Here is an 18778-nt window from a genome sequence, read left to right as displayed (position 1 = left end):
TAATATTAAGGTACAATTAATACTACAGCTTAATAATTCGAACAACCGATCCGAGACGACAAATTAATCCTAAAGAAAATTAATGAGTCGACGGAGTTTTACAAATACAGACGACGGATATCAAGCCTAGGGCGTCGAGACCAAGCGTCGCAAAATCACAAGCGACAAATACGAGCATAGCCGTAGCTAGGCTAGGCTAGCTCATCCCAAGCCCAGGCGCACCATTTGTGTGCTAGGCGCACCATGGTGTGCTAGGCGTAGCATCATGCCTAGGCACCATCGCAGCCCTAGCATGATGCCTAGGCGCCATCGCAACCCTAGCATGATGCCTAGGCGCCATCGCAACCCTAGCACCACGCACAGCACCATCGCAGTGCTAGGCACATGCGTGTGTGCGTGTGCATGTGCACCATCGCCGAGCAGCCTCGCAATGCAGCACCGAGCATTCGCATAGCTGTGTTTTTGCATGTGTGCCTTCGCATGGCAGCACCAAGCACAGCAAGCTAGCAAGCAGCACTAGCCTCGCTCAGTGCGTGTGCATGTGCACCATCGCCCAGCAGCCTCGCAATGCAGCACCGAGCATTCGCATAGCTGTGTGCTTGCGTGCGTGCCTTCGCATGGAAGCACCAAGCACAGCAAGCTAGCAAGCAGCACTTGCCTCGCTCAGTGCGTGTGCATGTGGACCATCGCCCAGCACCAAGCCCAACATGCGTGGCTCGCTAGCAGCACGCATGCTAGGCCTTGCGTGCGTGAGGGGCTGGCAGGCATGGCTATGCGTAGAGCCTGTGCGAGGGATGCGAGTGTGTGCGAGGCAATGCATGGGAGTGTTAGGCCAGCGCCAGCTTGCTAGCACAGCCTAGACCTAGCATGCACCAGCGCCAAGCATCGCCCAGCACCAGCACGCACTTCCTGGCCGGGGATGCAAGGCTGTTGGCTGCGCTAGCTGGCAGCGCTAGCTGGCACGCTAGCTGGAAGCCAGCACATCCCTCCTTGAGGCGGTTTGTGTGTGGGTGTGGGGACCAAGCAAAGCCTTGGGGAGCAATGCTATGGTCCCCCCCACCTAACCTTGGGCATCACTCATAAGCATATAATTATGCCACTTGTCGCGTTGTGATTGATCTTAATTATTTATTTAATTTGGAATTAAATAAATTATTGATTTTTACCAACTCTCCCACATTGGTGGGAGAATTGAAATCAAGGGTGCATTTCCCTATAAATACCAAAGGCTTGGGTATTTAGGAATAGACAACATTGAGTGGAATTAAAAGGCAACTCTTGATTTGAGTAAACCTTGATTCGTTAAACTCATAGTTTTTTTTGTCCGGGTCTCGACTAACCTTCGAGACTTAGGACGCTCGGGTCGGGTTCGAGGGTACGATCCCGTTGGAGACCTCGTATTTTCGGGGTTCAAGTAAGAGCTCATTGTTGAGCGAAGCACGCGTCAAAGGTATAATCTTTTATCCTTTCTTGTGTTTTAATTATGTTTTTCTTGTTAATTGTATTTATTATGGGGGCAGGTCTTGGCGGGTTTCTTTCCGCGTAGTGTGGGTCACTACGAAACCCAACAGTGGTATCAAAGCCACGCTCCTTTTAATTTTTGCAATTATTAATTAATTAAGGTGTTTTAAAGTAAGATTTAATTTCTTGTTTTGCTTTTCTAATTAGATTAGAAGCTCGTTTTAATTAATTTTAAAACTCGTATTTTTTATCAATTTGGTTGTCGAACCCAGGTTTTGGCTCAAAAATAGTAATTTTTGGGTGGAATCAACATTCTGAAACAGATTCAACCCTTTTTAAGGACTGTCCAGAAGAAAAATTCGAAACAGAAACCCAAGTTTTTGGGGTTTTTTCGTTTTTCAACGAAAATTTTAAAAGCCTTGATTAATGCAAGCATTACAAGGTTAGATTAAATGAATTATTGCATCCCTAATCTACTGCTATTTTAAATATCCTTAAGCATAATTATGGAGTTTTAATTAGTGCTTGAGTTGATATGCCTTTTCACATAAACTTGTTTTTCACAAATTTTGCAAATTAATTGCATTAATGTGTGAATGTTTGATGTGAATGTGTAATTTAAGTTCCCAAGTATGTTAAAGTTCTAATCTTTAAAGGTTTAAATGATTGGAACTCTAACCCTAAATTCCATATTGAACAAAGTTTGGATTTTTCATTTTGGTTGATTAAAATCCATGAAGTTCAAATACTTGTGAGTAAAATTTTGATTAATCATCATATTGGAAGATGTAATCTTGTTATTTTACACAAGTATGAAAGTTGGAAAATTTTTATCATTAGATGGTTAATTTATTTTTCCAACTCCTATTTGTCAAATCCATTATTAATTTACATATTGGCTAAATTAATTATGGATATAGCTCATTTAATTTTAAGCATAAAGAAATACCTAAATTTGTTCAAAAATAAATTTTTGGATGATTTAGGCTTGAGCACCATTAAAATTAAATTTATATAAGTTAGACCTATTTTATTTTATTTTATTTTTCCTCAAATTGATTCTAAAATGTAATATAGAATTAATTTTTTCACACACAAATCGGAAATAAAATTCCGAGTAAAATGCACGCAAATCGATGCAAAAATGCAAGCGTCGCCAAGGCTAGCCTGGCTGCCTAACAGCCCACATGTAAGCTGCCTATGGTGCGCGCATGGTTGAGCATCAATGTTGCGTTGCTATATGGCGAGGGGTGCTAGAGTGTTGGGCTTGGGCAGTGGCATTGGCTGCTGGCTGCTTGGAGCGCTGCTGGGCAACGTGGTAGCAAGCACCAGCCAGCCCCCACTTGCTGGCAAGCGCCAACATGCGAGCAGGCATGCGTGATGCTGGCCAGCGTAGTGTGTTGTGCTGGGCGCAGCATGCTAGCACCAAGCGCCAGCACAGCCCTTGATGCTGCTGGTGCTATGTGGCGTAGGCTGCTGGCAAGCTTGTGCTGTTGCTGGGCAGCAAGGCAACAAGCCCCACCCAGCCAGCCCACTGCTGCCTAGCAGCCATGGTGCGCAATGCACCATGCTTGGGTGGGGCTATTTTGCTTAATTTTTTAGCTATGCAATTTTGCGAAAATTTTGCTGTTTTAAATTATTTATGTAATTATTTTAACGAGGTTAGACCTTGATTTTTCCGACTATTGCAAAAATTTTTGATTTTGACAAATTATGGGTTATACCGACTTAATTTATCGGATTAATTAAGTGTGGATGCGGAATTTAGTGGGAGCTTAGTTAATTACGTGAGCATTTTGTTTTTAGAAATAATGGATTAAACAACTTTGACTAGTTTTAATTAGGCGCGTTAATTAGATAACCACCTAAGTTAGTTACTAGTTTTGCGTGTTTAATTGTGTATTTCGTAAAATGCATGGGCCATTCACAAATAGTGAATGAAAGATTGTTTTCAAAACAGGTTATTGAAAATGGCAACTAGTGGGGCCCGACTAGGATAGAAAATACGGACTGCGTTCCGTTATGTATTTTTGTAAATCTCAATACGGTCTGCGAACCGTTAAGTATTTTTGTACTTTAGATTAGTCTTAGTCGTTCTAGCTAGTTATTTTATTTTGGCCAAGATGTCTCAAGACGACGTTTCGATGAAGACGAGCCAAGATGAAGACCCATGGAAATTGAAGATTTCAAGGGGTCATGCTAGTTGCCAAATGCATCTATTTTTATGCCTTATATATATTATTGTTATATATGAATGTTAGATGCATGTCTAGGATTTCATATGTTGCGACGATTAGTTAAGTTCACTTAAATCAAACCAACATAGAAACCCTAGGTCCGTTAATAATATTGAGCTAAAATTTGTCGTTCCAAGAACAACACTTACCGAACTAATGCGCGTATGTGATGGGCTACGCCAAAGCAAGGCATCACTACTTCCCTAGGAACGTGAGGTATACTAGGTATACAAGTTGTCTTGGTTAAGCTCAACGATATCAGTAAGGAGTCCTTAGATGTCGTGGCAAAAGAGATAAAATGTCAAGGATGCATTAGATGCGACATTTTATCAAACCGAGAGTAGCTAGGAGCTATTAGCAATTGGATTGCTTACCTTAAGATATTTAATGATTAAGACAAGCCAAAGCATGCTTAACCATTTCTTGATCTTTGGGATCTCGGAATCATTTTATTCTCGCCCATAAGGGACAATTTATTAATGCGTGGATAAAATGCTCAATAAGATTGAAAATATTCATGAACGCTTTTTTAATTTTCAACTTATTGATTTATGAATGGTTTTTCATTTCAAATTCTTTCAATTGTAGAACAATTTCTGCAAGTAACTCAAACAACAACCAATTCTCTTTACGCTCAGTTCTCGACAAGGAGAAGTTGTGCGGGCCAAATTTTCTTGATTGGCAAAGAAATTTGCGCATTGTACTAATGCAAGAGCAAAAAGAATGTGTCCTTGATGAGGAAATGCCCGACGCTCCAAATGAGGAGGTCACTCAGGCGGCCCTTAACCGATGGCAAAGTGCCAATCGGGATGTCAAATGCATCATGTTGGCCACTATGTCTCCGGACCTTCAAAAGATCTTCTTTGAAAAGGAGACGGCTTTTGAAATCATTTCTGAGCTTCAGAATATGTTTCAAGAGCAGGCCCGAACTGAAAGGTTCGAAACCCACAGGCAAATCCTTGAGAGCCAGCTTAAAAAAAGAGAGCCAGTCAGCCCGCATGTCCTCAAAATGATTGGATTATTTGAGAACATGGAAAGGCTTGATGCTGGGTATTCAACCGAGATGGCAATTGACATCATTCTCCATTCGCTTCACAAAGGCTATGATCAGTTCAAGATGAACTATAATATGCATAACATGGAGAAAACCCTCACCGAGCTTCATGGTATGTTGAAGCAAGCCGAGCAAACCCTCAAAGATGACGGCAAGCATGACATGCTTATGGTGAGGAAGGGCAAGCCATTCAAATGTCCGGGCAAGAAGAAGAGCTTTAAAGGGAAAAAGAGAAATTTTCCTCCTAAGTCAAACACTGCCAAGAGCAACAAGGACAAGAAGGTAGCCTATTCCAAGTCCGATTCCGAATGATTCTATTGCAAGAAGAAGGGACATTGGAAACGGGACTGCCTCAAATTCAAGGAAGATAAGAAGAACGGCACCGTTGCTTCTTCATCAGGTATTTTTGTTATAGACTTAAACTTCGCTAGCAAAACATCATGGGTATTAGACACCGGATGTGTCTCACACCTTTGTTCCAATGCTCAGGGACTAAGGATAAATAGGAGGCTAGAGAAGGGAGAGGTTGAGCTTCGGGTCGGCAATGGAGCAAGAATGTCTGACGTCTCCGCTGGAACTCTCAGTTTGTCATATCCTTCTGGGCTTATTTTAGAACTTGACAATTTGTTATCATGTTCCTAGAGTTACCAAAAACATTATTTCAATATCGGCGTTGGACGCCAAAGGTTTTGAATTTTGAATTAAGAACAATAGTTGTTCATTTTATTTCGATAATGTTTTATATGGTAAAGCATATTCAGAAAATGGTCTTTATGTGCTTTCTCTTGACAAACAAGTCTATAACATTGATGATACCGCCAAAAAGGCTAAGACCATCGATTCGAATCAAACCTACTTGTGGCATTGTCGTCTTGGCCATATTAACGTCAAACGCATCAAGAAACTTCTACAAGAAGGTGTTCTTGACTCATTCGACTTGGAGTCGTTTGAAAATTGCGAAGGATGTCTATTAGGCAAGATGATAAAATAGTCGTTCTCCAAGTTGGGAGAAAGGGCAAGTGAACTTATTAGGTCTAATACACACGAATGTATGTTGACCAATGAGTACACCTGCAAGACAGGGTTACCGATATTTCATCACCTTCACCGACGATTTTAGTAGATATGGCTATATCTACTTAATGTCGAATAAATCTGAATCCTTTGAGAAATTCAAAGAATTTTAGAAAGAAGTTGAGAATAAACTTGGTAAGAAAATTAAAGCACTTCGATCGGATCGAGGTGGCGAATATTTGAGCCATGAATTCGACGATCACTTGAAAGAAAATGGTATTCTTTCAGAGTTGACACCTCCCGGAACTCCTCAATGGAACGGAGTGTCCGAACGGAGGAATCGAACCTTGTTAGACATGGTTCGATCAATGATGGGTAGTGAACTTCCTATCTCTTTCTGGGGACATGCGTAACAAACCGCGGCACTAACACTGAACCGCACTCCGTCAAAAGATGATGAAAAGACTCCATATGAATTATAGACTAAGAAACCTCCTAGTTTGTCTTTTCTCAAGATTTGGGGATGCAAAGCATATGTCAAGCAATTAATTTCGGACAAACTTCACCCCAAATCGGATAAGTGTTTCTTTATGGGATATCCAAAAGAAACCAAAGGGTATTACTTCTACAATAAATCCGAGAACAAAGTGTTTGTTGCTCATGATGGTGTCTTTTTTGGAGAAGGAACACCTTTCCAAAATGACAAGTGGGAGGAAAATCGAACTCGACGAAGTTCGAGAGGACGAGCAACAATTTCAACTTGATAAAACTGACAATCTAAGTGATTTGGAAGCAGCTGGGAAGATTGGTCAGAATTAAACAGACAATGTAAATGCTCAACCTATTACCCTTCGTAGGTCGCAACGGTAAAGATCTCAACCAGACAGATACATTGGTATTGTCTTAACCGATGATCAAGACATCTTAGTTATGGATGGAGATGAGCCAGCGACATACAAGCAAGCTATGACGAGCCCCGACTCTGCTAAATGGCAAGAGGCCATGAAATCCGAGATGGACTCCATGTTTGAAAATCAAGTCTGGGACTTGGTGAATTTGCCCGAGGGTTACACACCCATTGGTTGCAAATGGATCTTCAAATTGAAGACAGACAAGGATGGAAATGTATTGATATACAAGGCTACACTGGTGGCAAAAGGTTATAGGCAAGTCCATGGGATTTACTATGATGAAACCTTTTCACCAGTTGCAATGTTAAAGTCTGTCCGGATTATTCTAGCGATTGCTTCATATTACGATTATGAAATATGGCAGATGGATGTCAAAACCGCCTTCTTGAATGGGATTTTGGAAGAAACTGTGTACATGACACAGCCAGAAGGTTTTGTCGATCCGAGCAACGCAGGAAAGGTTTGCAAGCTTAAGAAGTCCATTTATGGACTAAAGCAAGCCAGCAGGAGTTGGATTCAGCGATCTGATGAAGCCATCAGCAAGTTTGGTTTTATCAAGAATCAAGATGAATCTTGTGTATACAAGAAGGTCAGTGGGAGTAACATCGCATTCCTAGTCCTACATGTCGATGACATACTGCTCATTGGAAACAGCACAAAATTACTGGAGTCCGTAAAGGGCTGGTTGGGAAAGTGCTTTTCAATGAAGGACTTAGGAGAGGCACAGTACATATTGGGCATCAAGATCTACAAGGATAGATCTAAGAGGATGATTGGATTGAGCCAGAGTACTTACATTGATAAAGTACTGGCACTATTCAACATGGAGAATGCCAAGAGAGGGCATCTACCCATGTCCCATGGCATAACTCTCAGCAAGAAACAGTGTCCACAAACACCTGTTGTGCGAGAGAGAATGGATCAGATTCCATATGCTTCGCTAATTGGGTCGATCATGTATGCGATGATATGTACCAGCCAGATGTCTCGTATGCCTTGAGTGCTACGAGCCGATACCAATCAAACCCAGGAGAGGCGCATTGGACCGCGGCCAAGAATATCCTGAAATACCTGAAAAGAAACAAGGATAAATTCCTGGTTTATGGTGGCCATAAAGATCTGGTTATTGAAGGTTACACCAACGCTAGCTTCCAAACTGACAGAGACGACTTCAAGTCACAGTCAGGGTACATATTTTGCCTAAATAGAGGAGCATTTAGCTGGAAGAGTGCCAAGCAGAGCACAACTGCAGACTCTACAACTGAAGCCAGATACTTGGATTCTTTAGAAGCTGCTAAGGAGGCTGCTTGGATTCGGAAGTTCATCAGTGAACTTGGTGTTGTGCTCTCCATCAAGGGTCCGATAGATCTCTACTATGACAACAATGGAACTAACGCTCAAGCTAGAGAGCTAAGAGAGCACCAGAAGGTCAAACATGTCCAAAGGCGATTTCACATGATAAGGGAATGGAAATCCGAGGGTGAAATTAGAATTTTCAAGATCGGCACGAATGATAATGTAGTCAATCCTTTGACTAAACCTTTGCCTCAAGTGAAACACAACAAGCACGTTGAGGCAATGGGAATCAAGCACGTAGGAGACTGGCTTTGAAATTCCCTGTACATGTGTTTTAATTAAACTGGTTGTTTTAATGTAAGACGCTATATTGAAACCATTCATTAATGGAGTAGTTAATTTTGTGCAAAATTATCATTCACTCCATTGCTATTTAATTGTGGTTTAGAATTAAATAATGAGTCCGTTCGATTTATGGAAATATTCAAAACAGGGTATCCAGACCATGTCTTGGATAAAGAAACACCTGTTAAGTGAACATTGAATATTTAAAACAAAAATTATCCCTAATCGAGGTCATCTAACTGATGGACGATTGATGACCAACAGAGATTAGTGTGTAGTATGATTTACAGCACCGTTTCTTGTACTGCAAGGACATCATGGTCATAAATCATTTGCACAGGTGCCAGTTTGGAACTGCACTGGATCGACCTATGAGAGTACTTTAAGAGATTCAAAAATTGTCATAAGTATATTTCTCATTATAGCTATCGGAACTCGTTTCCTCGACCATGAGTATTGTGAAGTTTTCTTGTTTGAGAACTAGTCACTTTGATGTTGCCTAACGTCTGCCGTAACTGGGGATCATAACGGGAGCACTCAGGAGATTAGGTCCTCTTAGTAAGAGAAACATACAATGCAAGACTGGGAATTGAAAGGAATGGTGTCCTTCCAACAAGTGTATTCTTCCGATAGAGGGTTCAGAATTATTACAGAGCTAATTCTTCAGTAAGGTCAAGTGATCAGAATGCCTAGGTGGAGGCCGCTTCCGATCAGTAATATCGAGGTACAATTGATATTACAGCTTAATCTTAACTAAACCCTTCGGGTCGAACCTAATCGAATCACCTATCCGAGACGACGAATTAATCCAAAAGGATTTAATGAGTCGACAGAGTTTTACGAATACAGACGTCGGATATCGAGCCTAGGGCGTCGAGACCGAGCATCGCAAAATCACAAAGCGACAAGTATGAACATAGCCCTAGCATCACACTGGCCTAGCTATGTGGATGCTAGACTAGTTCAAGCTAGCATGCACCTAGCATGGCTAGGCGCAGCCTAGGCGCACCATCGTAGCCTAGGTGCACCATCGCAGCCTAGACGTGCCATGGCAGCTCATCGCAAGCTCTAGGTGCACCATCGCAGCCTAGGCGTGCCATGGCAGCCTATCGCAAGCACCACAAGGCACCAGGCAGCCCTTCACAGCATGCGTACTGGCTTGCGTGCTAGCCTTCGCATGGCAGCACCAAGAAGCGCACCATGCGTGTGCAAGGGGCTTGGGCGTCAGCACGTTGCTAGGCCACCCACAGCAGCCCAGCATTGCTACGCATCAAGGCTGCTAGGAGATGCGTGGTGCATGATGCAAGGCTGGTGCGTAGTGCGTGGTGCGTAGCATGATGCGAGGGAAGGGGCCAGCATGTGTGGCTCGCTAGCAGCACGCATGCTGGATGTGCTAGCAATGGTGCGCAAGGTGTGTGTGCGTGCTAGCCTGTGCGTGGGCTGCTGGGGGCTAGTGCCAGCACTATGTGCTAGCAGCGCTAGGCGCTAGCACACAGCACCAGCACCAGCATCGCCCAGCGCCAGCACACATTGACTTGCTAGGCTGCTGGGCATGTGCTAGCTGGCAGCGCTAGCTGGCATGCTAGCTGGCTGCCAGCCCAGCAGCTGTGTGGCGGCATTAAGGAAGGGTGTGGGGACCAAAATCCAACCCCTTGGGGAGAAAGGCACATGGTCCCCCCACCTAGCCTTGGGCACTACTTCTTTGCACATGATCATGCCACTTTTCGCAATGTCATTTACTTGATTATTTATTTAATTTGGAAATTAAATAAATCATTGATATTCAACACTCCCACATTGGTGGTGGATGAAAAATCAAGGGTTCATTTCCCTATAAATACCAAGCTTGGGTATTTGGGAATGAACAACCTTGAGTGGAATTAAAAAGGCAACTCTAATTAAGAGAAACATTTGATTCGTAAAACTCATAGTTATTTTGTCCGGGTCTTGACTAACCTTCAAGACTTAGGACGCTCGGGTCGGGTCGAGGGTAAGATCCGTCGGAGATCTCGTGTTTTCGGGATTTTGATGTAAGAGCTCTTTGGGAGCGAAGCACTCGACAAAGGTATAGTTCTTGTTCTTAATCTTGTTTGATTAAGTTTAATATGCTTGTTAATTGTTTTAATTAAGGGGCAGGTCTTGGTGGGTTTCCTTCCGTGTAGTGTCGACTCACTACGAAACCCTACAGCGGTATCGGAGCCACGCTCCTTTTAATTTTTGCAATTAATTTTAATTAAGGTCTTTTAAAAAATTTATTTTTCTGGTTCATGTTCTTCTAATTAGATTAGATGCTCGTTTTAATTAATTTTAAAACTTGATTTTATTCTCGATTTGGCTGTCGAACCTAGATTTTGCCTCAAAAATAGTGATTTTTGGGTGGAATCGACATTCTGGAACAGATTCAACCCTTTTAAAACTGTCCAGAAGCCAAATTTGAACCAGAAATCCATTTTTTCTGGGTTTTTTCGATTTTCAACGAAAACTTTAATTCTTTTTAAGCCTTGATTAATGCAAGCATTACAAGGTTAGATTAAATGCACATTTAAATCACTAATCTACTGGTTTTAAAATATCCTTAAGCATAATAATGGAAGTTTTATTAGTGCTTAAGTTGATATGCCATTTTTCACATAAACTTGTTTTTCACAAATTTTGCAAATAAATTGCAATAAAATGTGAAAGCTTGTTGTGATCTTGTAATTTTAAGTTCCTATAATGTTAAAGTTCTAATCTTTAAAGGTTTAAATGATTGGAACCCTAACCCTAAATTCCATGTTGAACAAAGTTTGGATTTTTCATGTTTGGTTGATTAAAATCCATCAAGTTCAGTTACTTGTGAGTAAAATTTGATTAATCTTCATATTGGAAGATGTAATCTTGGTATTTTACACAAGTATGAAAGTTGGAAAATTTTTATCATTGGATGGTTAATTTATTTTTCCAACTCCCATTTGTCAAACCCATTATTAATTTGCATATTGGCAAGATTAATTATGGACATAGCTCATTTTATTTTAAGCATAAAGTTAGACCTAATTTTGTTCAAAATTAAAAATTTTGGATAATTTAGGCTTGTGCACCAATAAAATAAAAATTATTTAAGTTAGACTTATTTTATTTTATGTTCCCTCAAATTGATTCTAAAATGTAGTTTGGAATTAATTATTGTCACACACAAATCGGAATTAAAATCCCGAGTAAAATGCACGCAAATCGATGCAAAACCGCAAGCGTCACCAAGGCTAGCCGGGCTGCCTAGCAGCCCACATGTAGGCTGCCTATGGTGTGCGCATGGCTAAGAATCAATGTTGCATGGCTGTGTGGCGAGGGGTGCTAAGGCTGGGCTTGGGCAGTGGCCTTGGCTACTGGGTGCTTGGGAGCGCTGCTGGGCAGCATGGTAGCAAGCACCAGCCAGCCCCCACTTGCTGCCAGGCGCCAGCATACGTGCAGGCATGCGTGGTGCTGGCCAGCGTAGTGTGATGTGCTGGGCGCAGCATGCTAGCACCAAGCGCCAGCCCAGCCCCTTAATGCTGCTAGTGCGTGTGAGGCATAAGCTGCTAGCGAGCTTGTGCTGCTGCTGGGCAGCGAGGCAGCAAGCCCCAGCCAGCCAGCCCACTGCTGCCTAGCAGCCATGGTGCGCCATGCATTATGCTAGGATGGGGCCTCGTTGCTTAATTTTGAGCTATGTATATTTGCGAAAATTTTGCCGTTTTAAATTATTTATGTAATTATTTAACGAGGCTAAAAACCTCAATTTTCGGTTTTACAAAATTTGACAAATTTTGGGTTATGCCGACTTAATTCATCGGATTAATTAAGTACGGATGCGGAATTTAGTGGGAGCTTAATTAATTGCGTGAGCTTTTAGAAATAATGGATTAAACAATTTTGACTAGTTTTAATTAGGCGTGTTAATTGGATTAACCACCTAAGTTAGTTAGTAGTTTTGCATGTTTAATTATGTATTTCGTAAAATTGCATGTGCTATTCACAAATAGTGAATGGATGAATGGAAGATTGTTATTCAAAACAGGTCTTTGAAAATGGCAACTAGTGGGGCCCGACTAGGATAGAAAATATGGACTACGTTCCGTTATGTATTTTTGTAAATCTAAATACGGTCTGCAAGCCGTTAAGTATTTTTGTACTATTAGATTAATCTTAGTTGTTCTAGCTAGCTTCTTTTATTCTATTTTGGCCAAGATGTCTCAAGACGGCGTTTCGATGAAGACGAGCCAAGATGAAGACCCATGGAAATTGAAGATTTCAAGGGGTCATGCTAGTTGCTAAATGCATCTATTTTTATGCCTTATATATATTGTTATTATATATGATTACTAGATGCATGTCTAGGATTTCTATTATGTTGCGACGATTAGTTAAGTTCACTTAAGTCAACCAACATAGAAACCCTAGGTCCCTTAATAATATTGAGCTAAAATTTGTCGTTCCAAGAACAACACTTACCGAACTAATGCGCGTAAGTGATGGATTACGCCAAAGAGAGGCATCACTACTTCCCTAGGAACGTAAGGTATACTAGGTATACAAGTTGTCTTAGTTAAGCTCAACGATATATGTAAGGAATCCTTAGATGTCGTGGCAAAAGAGATAAAATGTCAAGAATGCATTAGATGCGACATTTTATCAAATCGGGAGTAGCTTGGAGCTATTAGCATTTAGATTGCTTACCTTAAGATATTTAATGATTAAGACAAGCCAAAGCATGTTTAACCATTTCTTGATCTTTGGGATCACGGAATCATTTTATTCTCGCCCATAAGGGACATTTTAAATGCGTGGATAAAATGCTCAATAAGATTGAATATATGCATGAACGTTTTAAATTTCAACTTATTGATTTATGAATGGTTTTTCACTTCAAATTCTTTCAATTGTAGAACCATGTCAGCAAGTAACTCAAACAACGACCATATGTGCCCGGACTTCCCCGAGAAGTTGGCCTTTTCCTTAAACTTGGTCAACTTCAAGGAATGGGAGGAGGAACTCAGGAGAACTCTCCAAAATTGTTCCTTGGAGTATACTCTTGATACTCCCATTCCAAGCTTCTTTGCCAAAGGAATCATGACCGATGAGGCTCATGAAGAATGATCTTCAAATTGCAAAAAGGTCTCACGACTTATGGCAAATTCCATCCCGGAAGATTGGAAGGAAAGTCTTACCTCCTATCTCCCAGACATGTTCCTCAAAGCTCTTGAGGACGTTGTCAATTCACCAAGAGTGACAATGGAAACTTTGATGGCCTCGTGTTTGACTTGACTAGATCACTTTCCAACATGAGGATAAAGCCACCAAACGTGGGATTTCTTGCTAAGGAAAGGCGCCGGCTTTGGATAAAGGTCTACAATGCCAAATTGAGACCCGGCATGTCGCTCCGACCTCATGTGCTTGGAATGACTAGAGTCTTCAAACACATGCAGCTTCTCGGAATCCCATTGGAAGATTAGATGGCGGGGCATATCTTGCTTGCTTCACTCCACTCGGGCTATGATGTACTTAGAGTGCATATCGCTGTGGGAAAGGAGATACACTCCCTCAAGGAGGTGGTGCAACTTCTTAGCCAATCCACCGCCTATGGAATGACCAAAAGGCCCTTGAGAGCTAAGAAGAAGGAGTTCGAGAAGGTCAAGGCAAAGATGAGATGCTTCCATTATGGCATGTAAGGCCACTACAAGAGAGAATGCATGCTCTTCAAGGAAGAGGGGATCATTCCGACTACCTCAGGTATCTTCCTAAACACTTGTGAATTAAGCTTATCATAAGGTATTGGATACCAAGTATGACTCACTTTATGTTGCCTTTTCAGGAACCAAGTGAAAAGCTTATCAAGTGTTGGTGCAAGAGCAAGAAGACGACGAAGATGGTTTTTCGGTCGTGCTTGCATGCACCATTTTATCTTTGAGATATAATTAAAACTAATCCTAGTTTTATCATGCTTTTGAACAATATTTTGATCAATGGTGTTGGACACCAAGATTTTTGAAATGAAAGACTTCTAACGTATTTGTTTCAAAGATTATCTTTCAAACATATGTTCAAATTAAATTGCATGCTTTACACAAATAAAATAGGAATGATACCAAATGAACTAAGACCATCAAGTCGAATCAAACCTACTTGTGGCATTATCGTCTTGGCCATATTAACATCAAGCACATCAAGAAACTTCTTCAAAGAAGGTGTTCTTGACTCATTCGACTTAGAGTCGTTTGAAAATTGCGAAGGATGTCTATTAGGCAAGATGATAAAACAGTCATTCTCCAAGTTGGGAGAAAGGGAAAGTGACTTATTAGGTCTAATACACACGGATGTATGTGGACCAATGAGTACACCCGCAAGACAAGGTTACCGATATTTCATCACTTTCACCGACGATTATAGTAAACATGGCTATATCTACTTAATGTTGAATAAATCTGAATCTTTTGAGAAATTCAAAGAATTTCAGAAAGAAGTTGAAAATCAACTTGGCAAGAAAATTAAATCACTTCGATCGGATCAAGGTGGTGAATATTTGAGCCATGAATTCGACGATCACTTGAAAGAAAATGGCATTCTTTCAGAGTGGACACCCCCGGAACTCCTCAATGGAACGGAGTGTCCGAACGGAGGAATCGAACCTTGTTAGACATGGTTCGATCAATGATGGGTCTTAGTGAACTCCCTATCTCTTTCTGGGGACATGCGCTACAAACTGCAGCACTAACACTGAATAGAGCTCCGTCAAAAGCTGTTGAAAAGACTCCTTATGAATTATGGAGAAAAGCACGCTGTTGAAAAGACATGCGCTACAAATTGCAGCACTAACACTTAGAAAAGCACGCTGTTGTTGTTTACAATCGTGCCATCTTTTATGATTTTCAAGAAGAATGCCAGGCAGCCTGTTTGTCATGTGGTGTTGAAAGTTGTAGTTCTCTGTATGGAGATGGTGTGGAGTTTTCTGTAATTATTGATCATGAGAAAAGGAAAAACTTTGATGTACATTTTGACTTGGCCACATATGAGTGCAGTTGTACTTGTATTAAGTTTTAGAGTCAAGGCATCTTATGTAGACACATTCTGTTTATTATGAAAGGCAAGTCTATACATAAAATTCTTAATCTTTATATCATGAATCGTTTGAGAAAAGACATTCTGAAGAAAGCTTCAGCCATAAATGATGTTCTAGATGATGCTTCTAAGTATGATAAGAAGAAGCAATTGTTGAGTGATGTGTGGTCCAAGATTTTCAGTTGTGTGAGTTTATCTGAGCAATCTGAGGATGATTTATCTGAGCTTATTAGGAAATTATCTTCATTTGAGGAGCAAATGCTGACAAAGAATAATCCTGAAAATGCAACTAGTTCAAAAGAGGTGAAAGATGCTGATATTCAGGTTATGGTTGGGTCAAATGAAGTAGATGTAAACATCTTGCTTCCAAATCAGTGTCTTAATAAAGGTTCTTCCATAAGTTCAAAGTGGTTGAAGAGTGCAAAAGAAATAGCTTATGAAGAAAAATCCAAAAAGGGCAGAACCCGTAGAGCTTGTGGGCAATCTAGTGTTTCACATGACAGTAGAAACTGTCCAAACAAGTAGTTCTTCAGGTATTTTACTTTTACATGTGTTACATTTACTTTAATCAGTTATTTATTTACTTTAACATTTAACTTGATTTACTTTTTATTTTTGTGCAAGTGTTATTATACTTAATACTTTTTTTTAGGTATTTTACCTTTGTACTTTTCTCATTTACTTTAAGTTGAAATTTATTTACTTTACATTGTAATTTATTTACTTTAATCTGTCACTGATTTTCTGATGTTTATTTTTGTGCAGTTATTATAATACTTGGAAATTTAAAGATGTTTTGGAAGATAAAGATATACTGAAGAAATATTAATGTTTTTTTTATGTAATATTTTTACATTTACTCTAAGTAATTGTACTGCAGAAATAAAGTTCAGTTTATTTACTTATACTTTAACCTTATGAAATATTTCATTTACTTTATGATATTGTTTTTTCCTGCCTTTCACAATAAATAATATATCATATGAATTGTATTATCATATAATGTCCTTCTTATTTAAAAAATTGAAGATAATATCCTATATTACTCCCTTCATCCCAGAATACGTGGCACGATTTCCATTTTTATCCATCCCAAAATACTTGACACATTTCTAAAAATAGCATGGGACCACATTTATAACATTTTTAATACTCCCCCATGGTCTCATGGTAACAAAACTTGTTAAACTTTTTCTTTTACATTTAACTTCATATCTTTTACTTTAATTGTAATTCCCTTTACTTTAAAATCGAACATCATATTTTTGACTATTTTTTGAACTTTTTTTCTCTTAAATTTGTTCCTTTTATTTTAATGATAATTTCATTTACTTTTGGAGTAATTTCTTTTATTTTAACAGTATTTTTCTTTACTTTAAAATCGAACACTATATTTCAAAAAGACTTCATTTTCTAAACTTTTTTCTTTTACTTTTAACTGAGTTCTTGTTACTTTAACATTTTTTTCATTTACCTTTTGATTGATTTCTTCTACTTTTATATCTAGCACCATTTTTTAAAAAGAATAATTCTACTACTTCAACTCAGAGATATAATATGTATTCTTCATACAAACATACTACTTAAACCTTCAAACTAATGTTTTGGATTATACTATACAACTTAAAGTACTCTAATGCATATGATATATTCAAATCTATTAAAAACATTTACAATTCTTTACATGCTTTTTGTGTTTTCTTCTCTTCCCAATCCTTAACATTTGTTAGCAGTTTCTCTTGCATTTGATTGTTACCATTGAAAAGTAGGTCAAGTACTGTTTTTATATGATGGTGTTTCAATCTTTGAAATTCCTATAAAAAACAAAAGATTAACTTTAGTTTTAATAAATTATGCTCTAAGTAATCCATATAACTGATAGAATTTAAGGACTTCAGAAATTATTATGGTAACTTACCTCTTTCAATTTAAGGTTCCCAATCCTATCTCATTAACACCATCATACACCTTCATGTGCAGCATTAGATAGCTTCCTGAGTAATTTTCTTGTCTTTCTTTTTGGAATGGAAGTTCAGTTATTCTCAGCTTGTATGATAACATATCATTTGCCTTTGGATGCTTTCTTTTTTAAAACACCTTCTGCATTTGTATGATCTACAATGGAATGAATATTAATGTAATATGATACATTGAAAAATGAATTTAATGACATTTTATTAATCTATTTATGCTTTACCGTTTCTAAGATAAAACTTTATACAGGCTCATATTCATCAGTGCTCTCGTATAAAGTATTGTCCAAAAGATCAATTGTTTCATTTTTTAAGTTTATGATAGCAAGAAAATAATGATCTTCCTGCTTCAGAGGTATAAATACCTGCACATAAAAAATATTTAAACATATATACTTTAAAGCTGTTTTTTATTACTTTAAACATATATTTTTCTACTTTAAGTATTTATTCTATATCTTACACATTCAACTGCATCCAAGTCCAATGGTTGTGATTTTGTCCAATCAATCCATAATTTTTGCAGACTTGTTACTCCCTTTTTCCCATGTGCATTCAAACACATAGTTAAAGCATCCTGCAAAAAAATTCCCAAGTTTATTTCACATATTTATACAATGCATAGTTTTATATTATAAAAGTAAACGTAAAAAACTTACCATAAAGTCAAGTCCAAAGTAGAATATGACCATGTCATTTTCAGACCTCTCTTTTTGCCTTTCATTCTTATTGAGGTGGTTTAACCAAGCAGTGATCAGATTAGTTGAAGCTTTCCATTCATTGAGCAAAGTGTTAAAATCTTCCCTTATTATTTCAATTGATTCTCCAAACCAACCTACTACTTCGCTGTAATGTTAAATTAAATTTATGCCAAACAATTTAATATATAATGCAACAGGAGTGTTAGTTTATTTGCAAGTATAACACATACCTCTTGTTTGGAAATTTTTCATCATCATTGATTGCTAAGTAGTCAATCACTTGGTTACATTTCAAGCTCATGTTTTCCATTACTTCTTTGTGTGTTTTCTAGAAATCGGAAACATATATCATATCTTTCACCTCTTTCTCCTGCTCAAGTTTTCTAACTACTCTGAACCTTGAAACTTTTTCCACAAGACTTTTTCTTTCAGTGTTTATCTCTGCCAAACCAAGTGCAACACATATTTCTGCACGATACACCTTTCTCCTATTTGCTAAATCAAGGTCAAAATCAAAAGGGTCTCCGGTAAAACACAACATATGCATCATTGTAAAAACACCACAATCAAGAGTATATTTTGGTGTTTTCAACTTGAACTTAACTTCATCAAACTCATAATCTAGTATTTCATCAGCTTTTTCATGATTAATTCTCTTCAGGAAGTTTGGCATTTCCTCCACCTATAACATTTGTAAAGCAATGTATAAGTAACA

At 38.9% G+C, this 18778-nt stretch overlaps 1 protein-coding gene across 1 annotated transcript; it reads left to right on the top strand.

Annotated features, from left to right (window-relative positions):
* Positions 1 to 15449: 15449 nt before the first annotated feature.
* On the top strand, positions 15450 to 16218 carry LOC110692612. The gene is made up of 2 exons (XM_021869642.1): positions 15450 to 15910; positions 16155 to 16218. Exons 1-2 carry the CDS (start codon positions 15450 to 15452, stop codon positions 16216 to 16218), a joined length of 525 nt encoding a protein of 174 aa, XP_021725334.1.
* Positions 16219 to 18778: the final 2560 nt, after the last annotated feature.

Source organism: Chenopodium quinoa, unplaced genomic scaffold (assembly GCF_001683475.1).
Source record: "Chenopodium quinoa cultivar QQ74 unplaced genomic scaffold, ASM168347v1, whole genome shotgun sequence".
NCBI classification, from domain to species: Eukaryota; Viridiplantae; Streptophyta; class Magnoliopsida; order Caryophyllales; family Amaranthaceae; genus Chenopodium; species Chenopodium quinoa.
The sequence above is the reverse complement of the archived record's forward strand: the minus strand, read 5'-3'. Positions and strand labels throughout refer to the sequence as shown.

Coding starts and splice junctions, on each gene's coding strand:
- LOC110692612 (XM_021869642.1), top strand. CDS start 15,450: ATGAATCGTTTGAGAAAAGACATTCTGAAGAAAGCTTCAGCCATAAAT. Junction 15,911..16,154: donor AGTAGAAACTGTCCAAACAA/GTAGTTCTTCAG, acceptor ATTTTTGTGCAG/TTATTATAATACTTGGAAAT.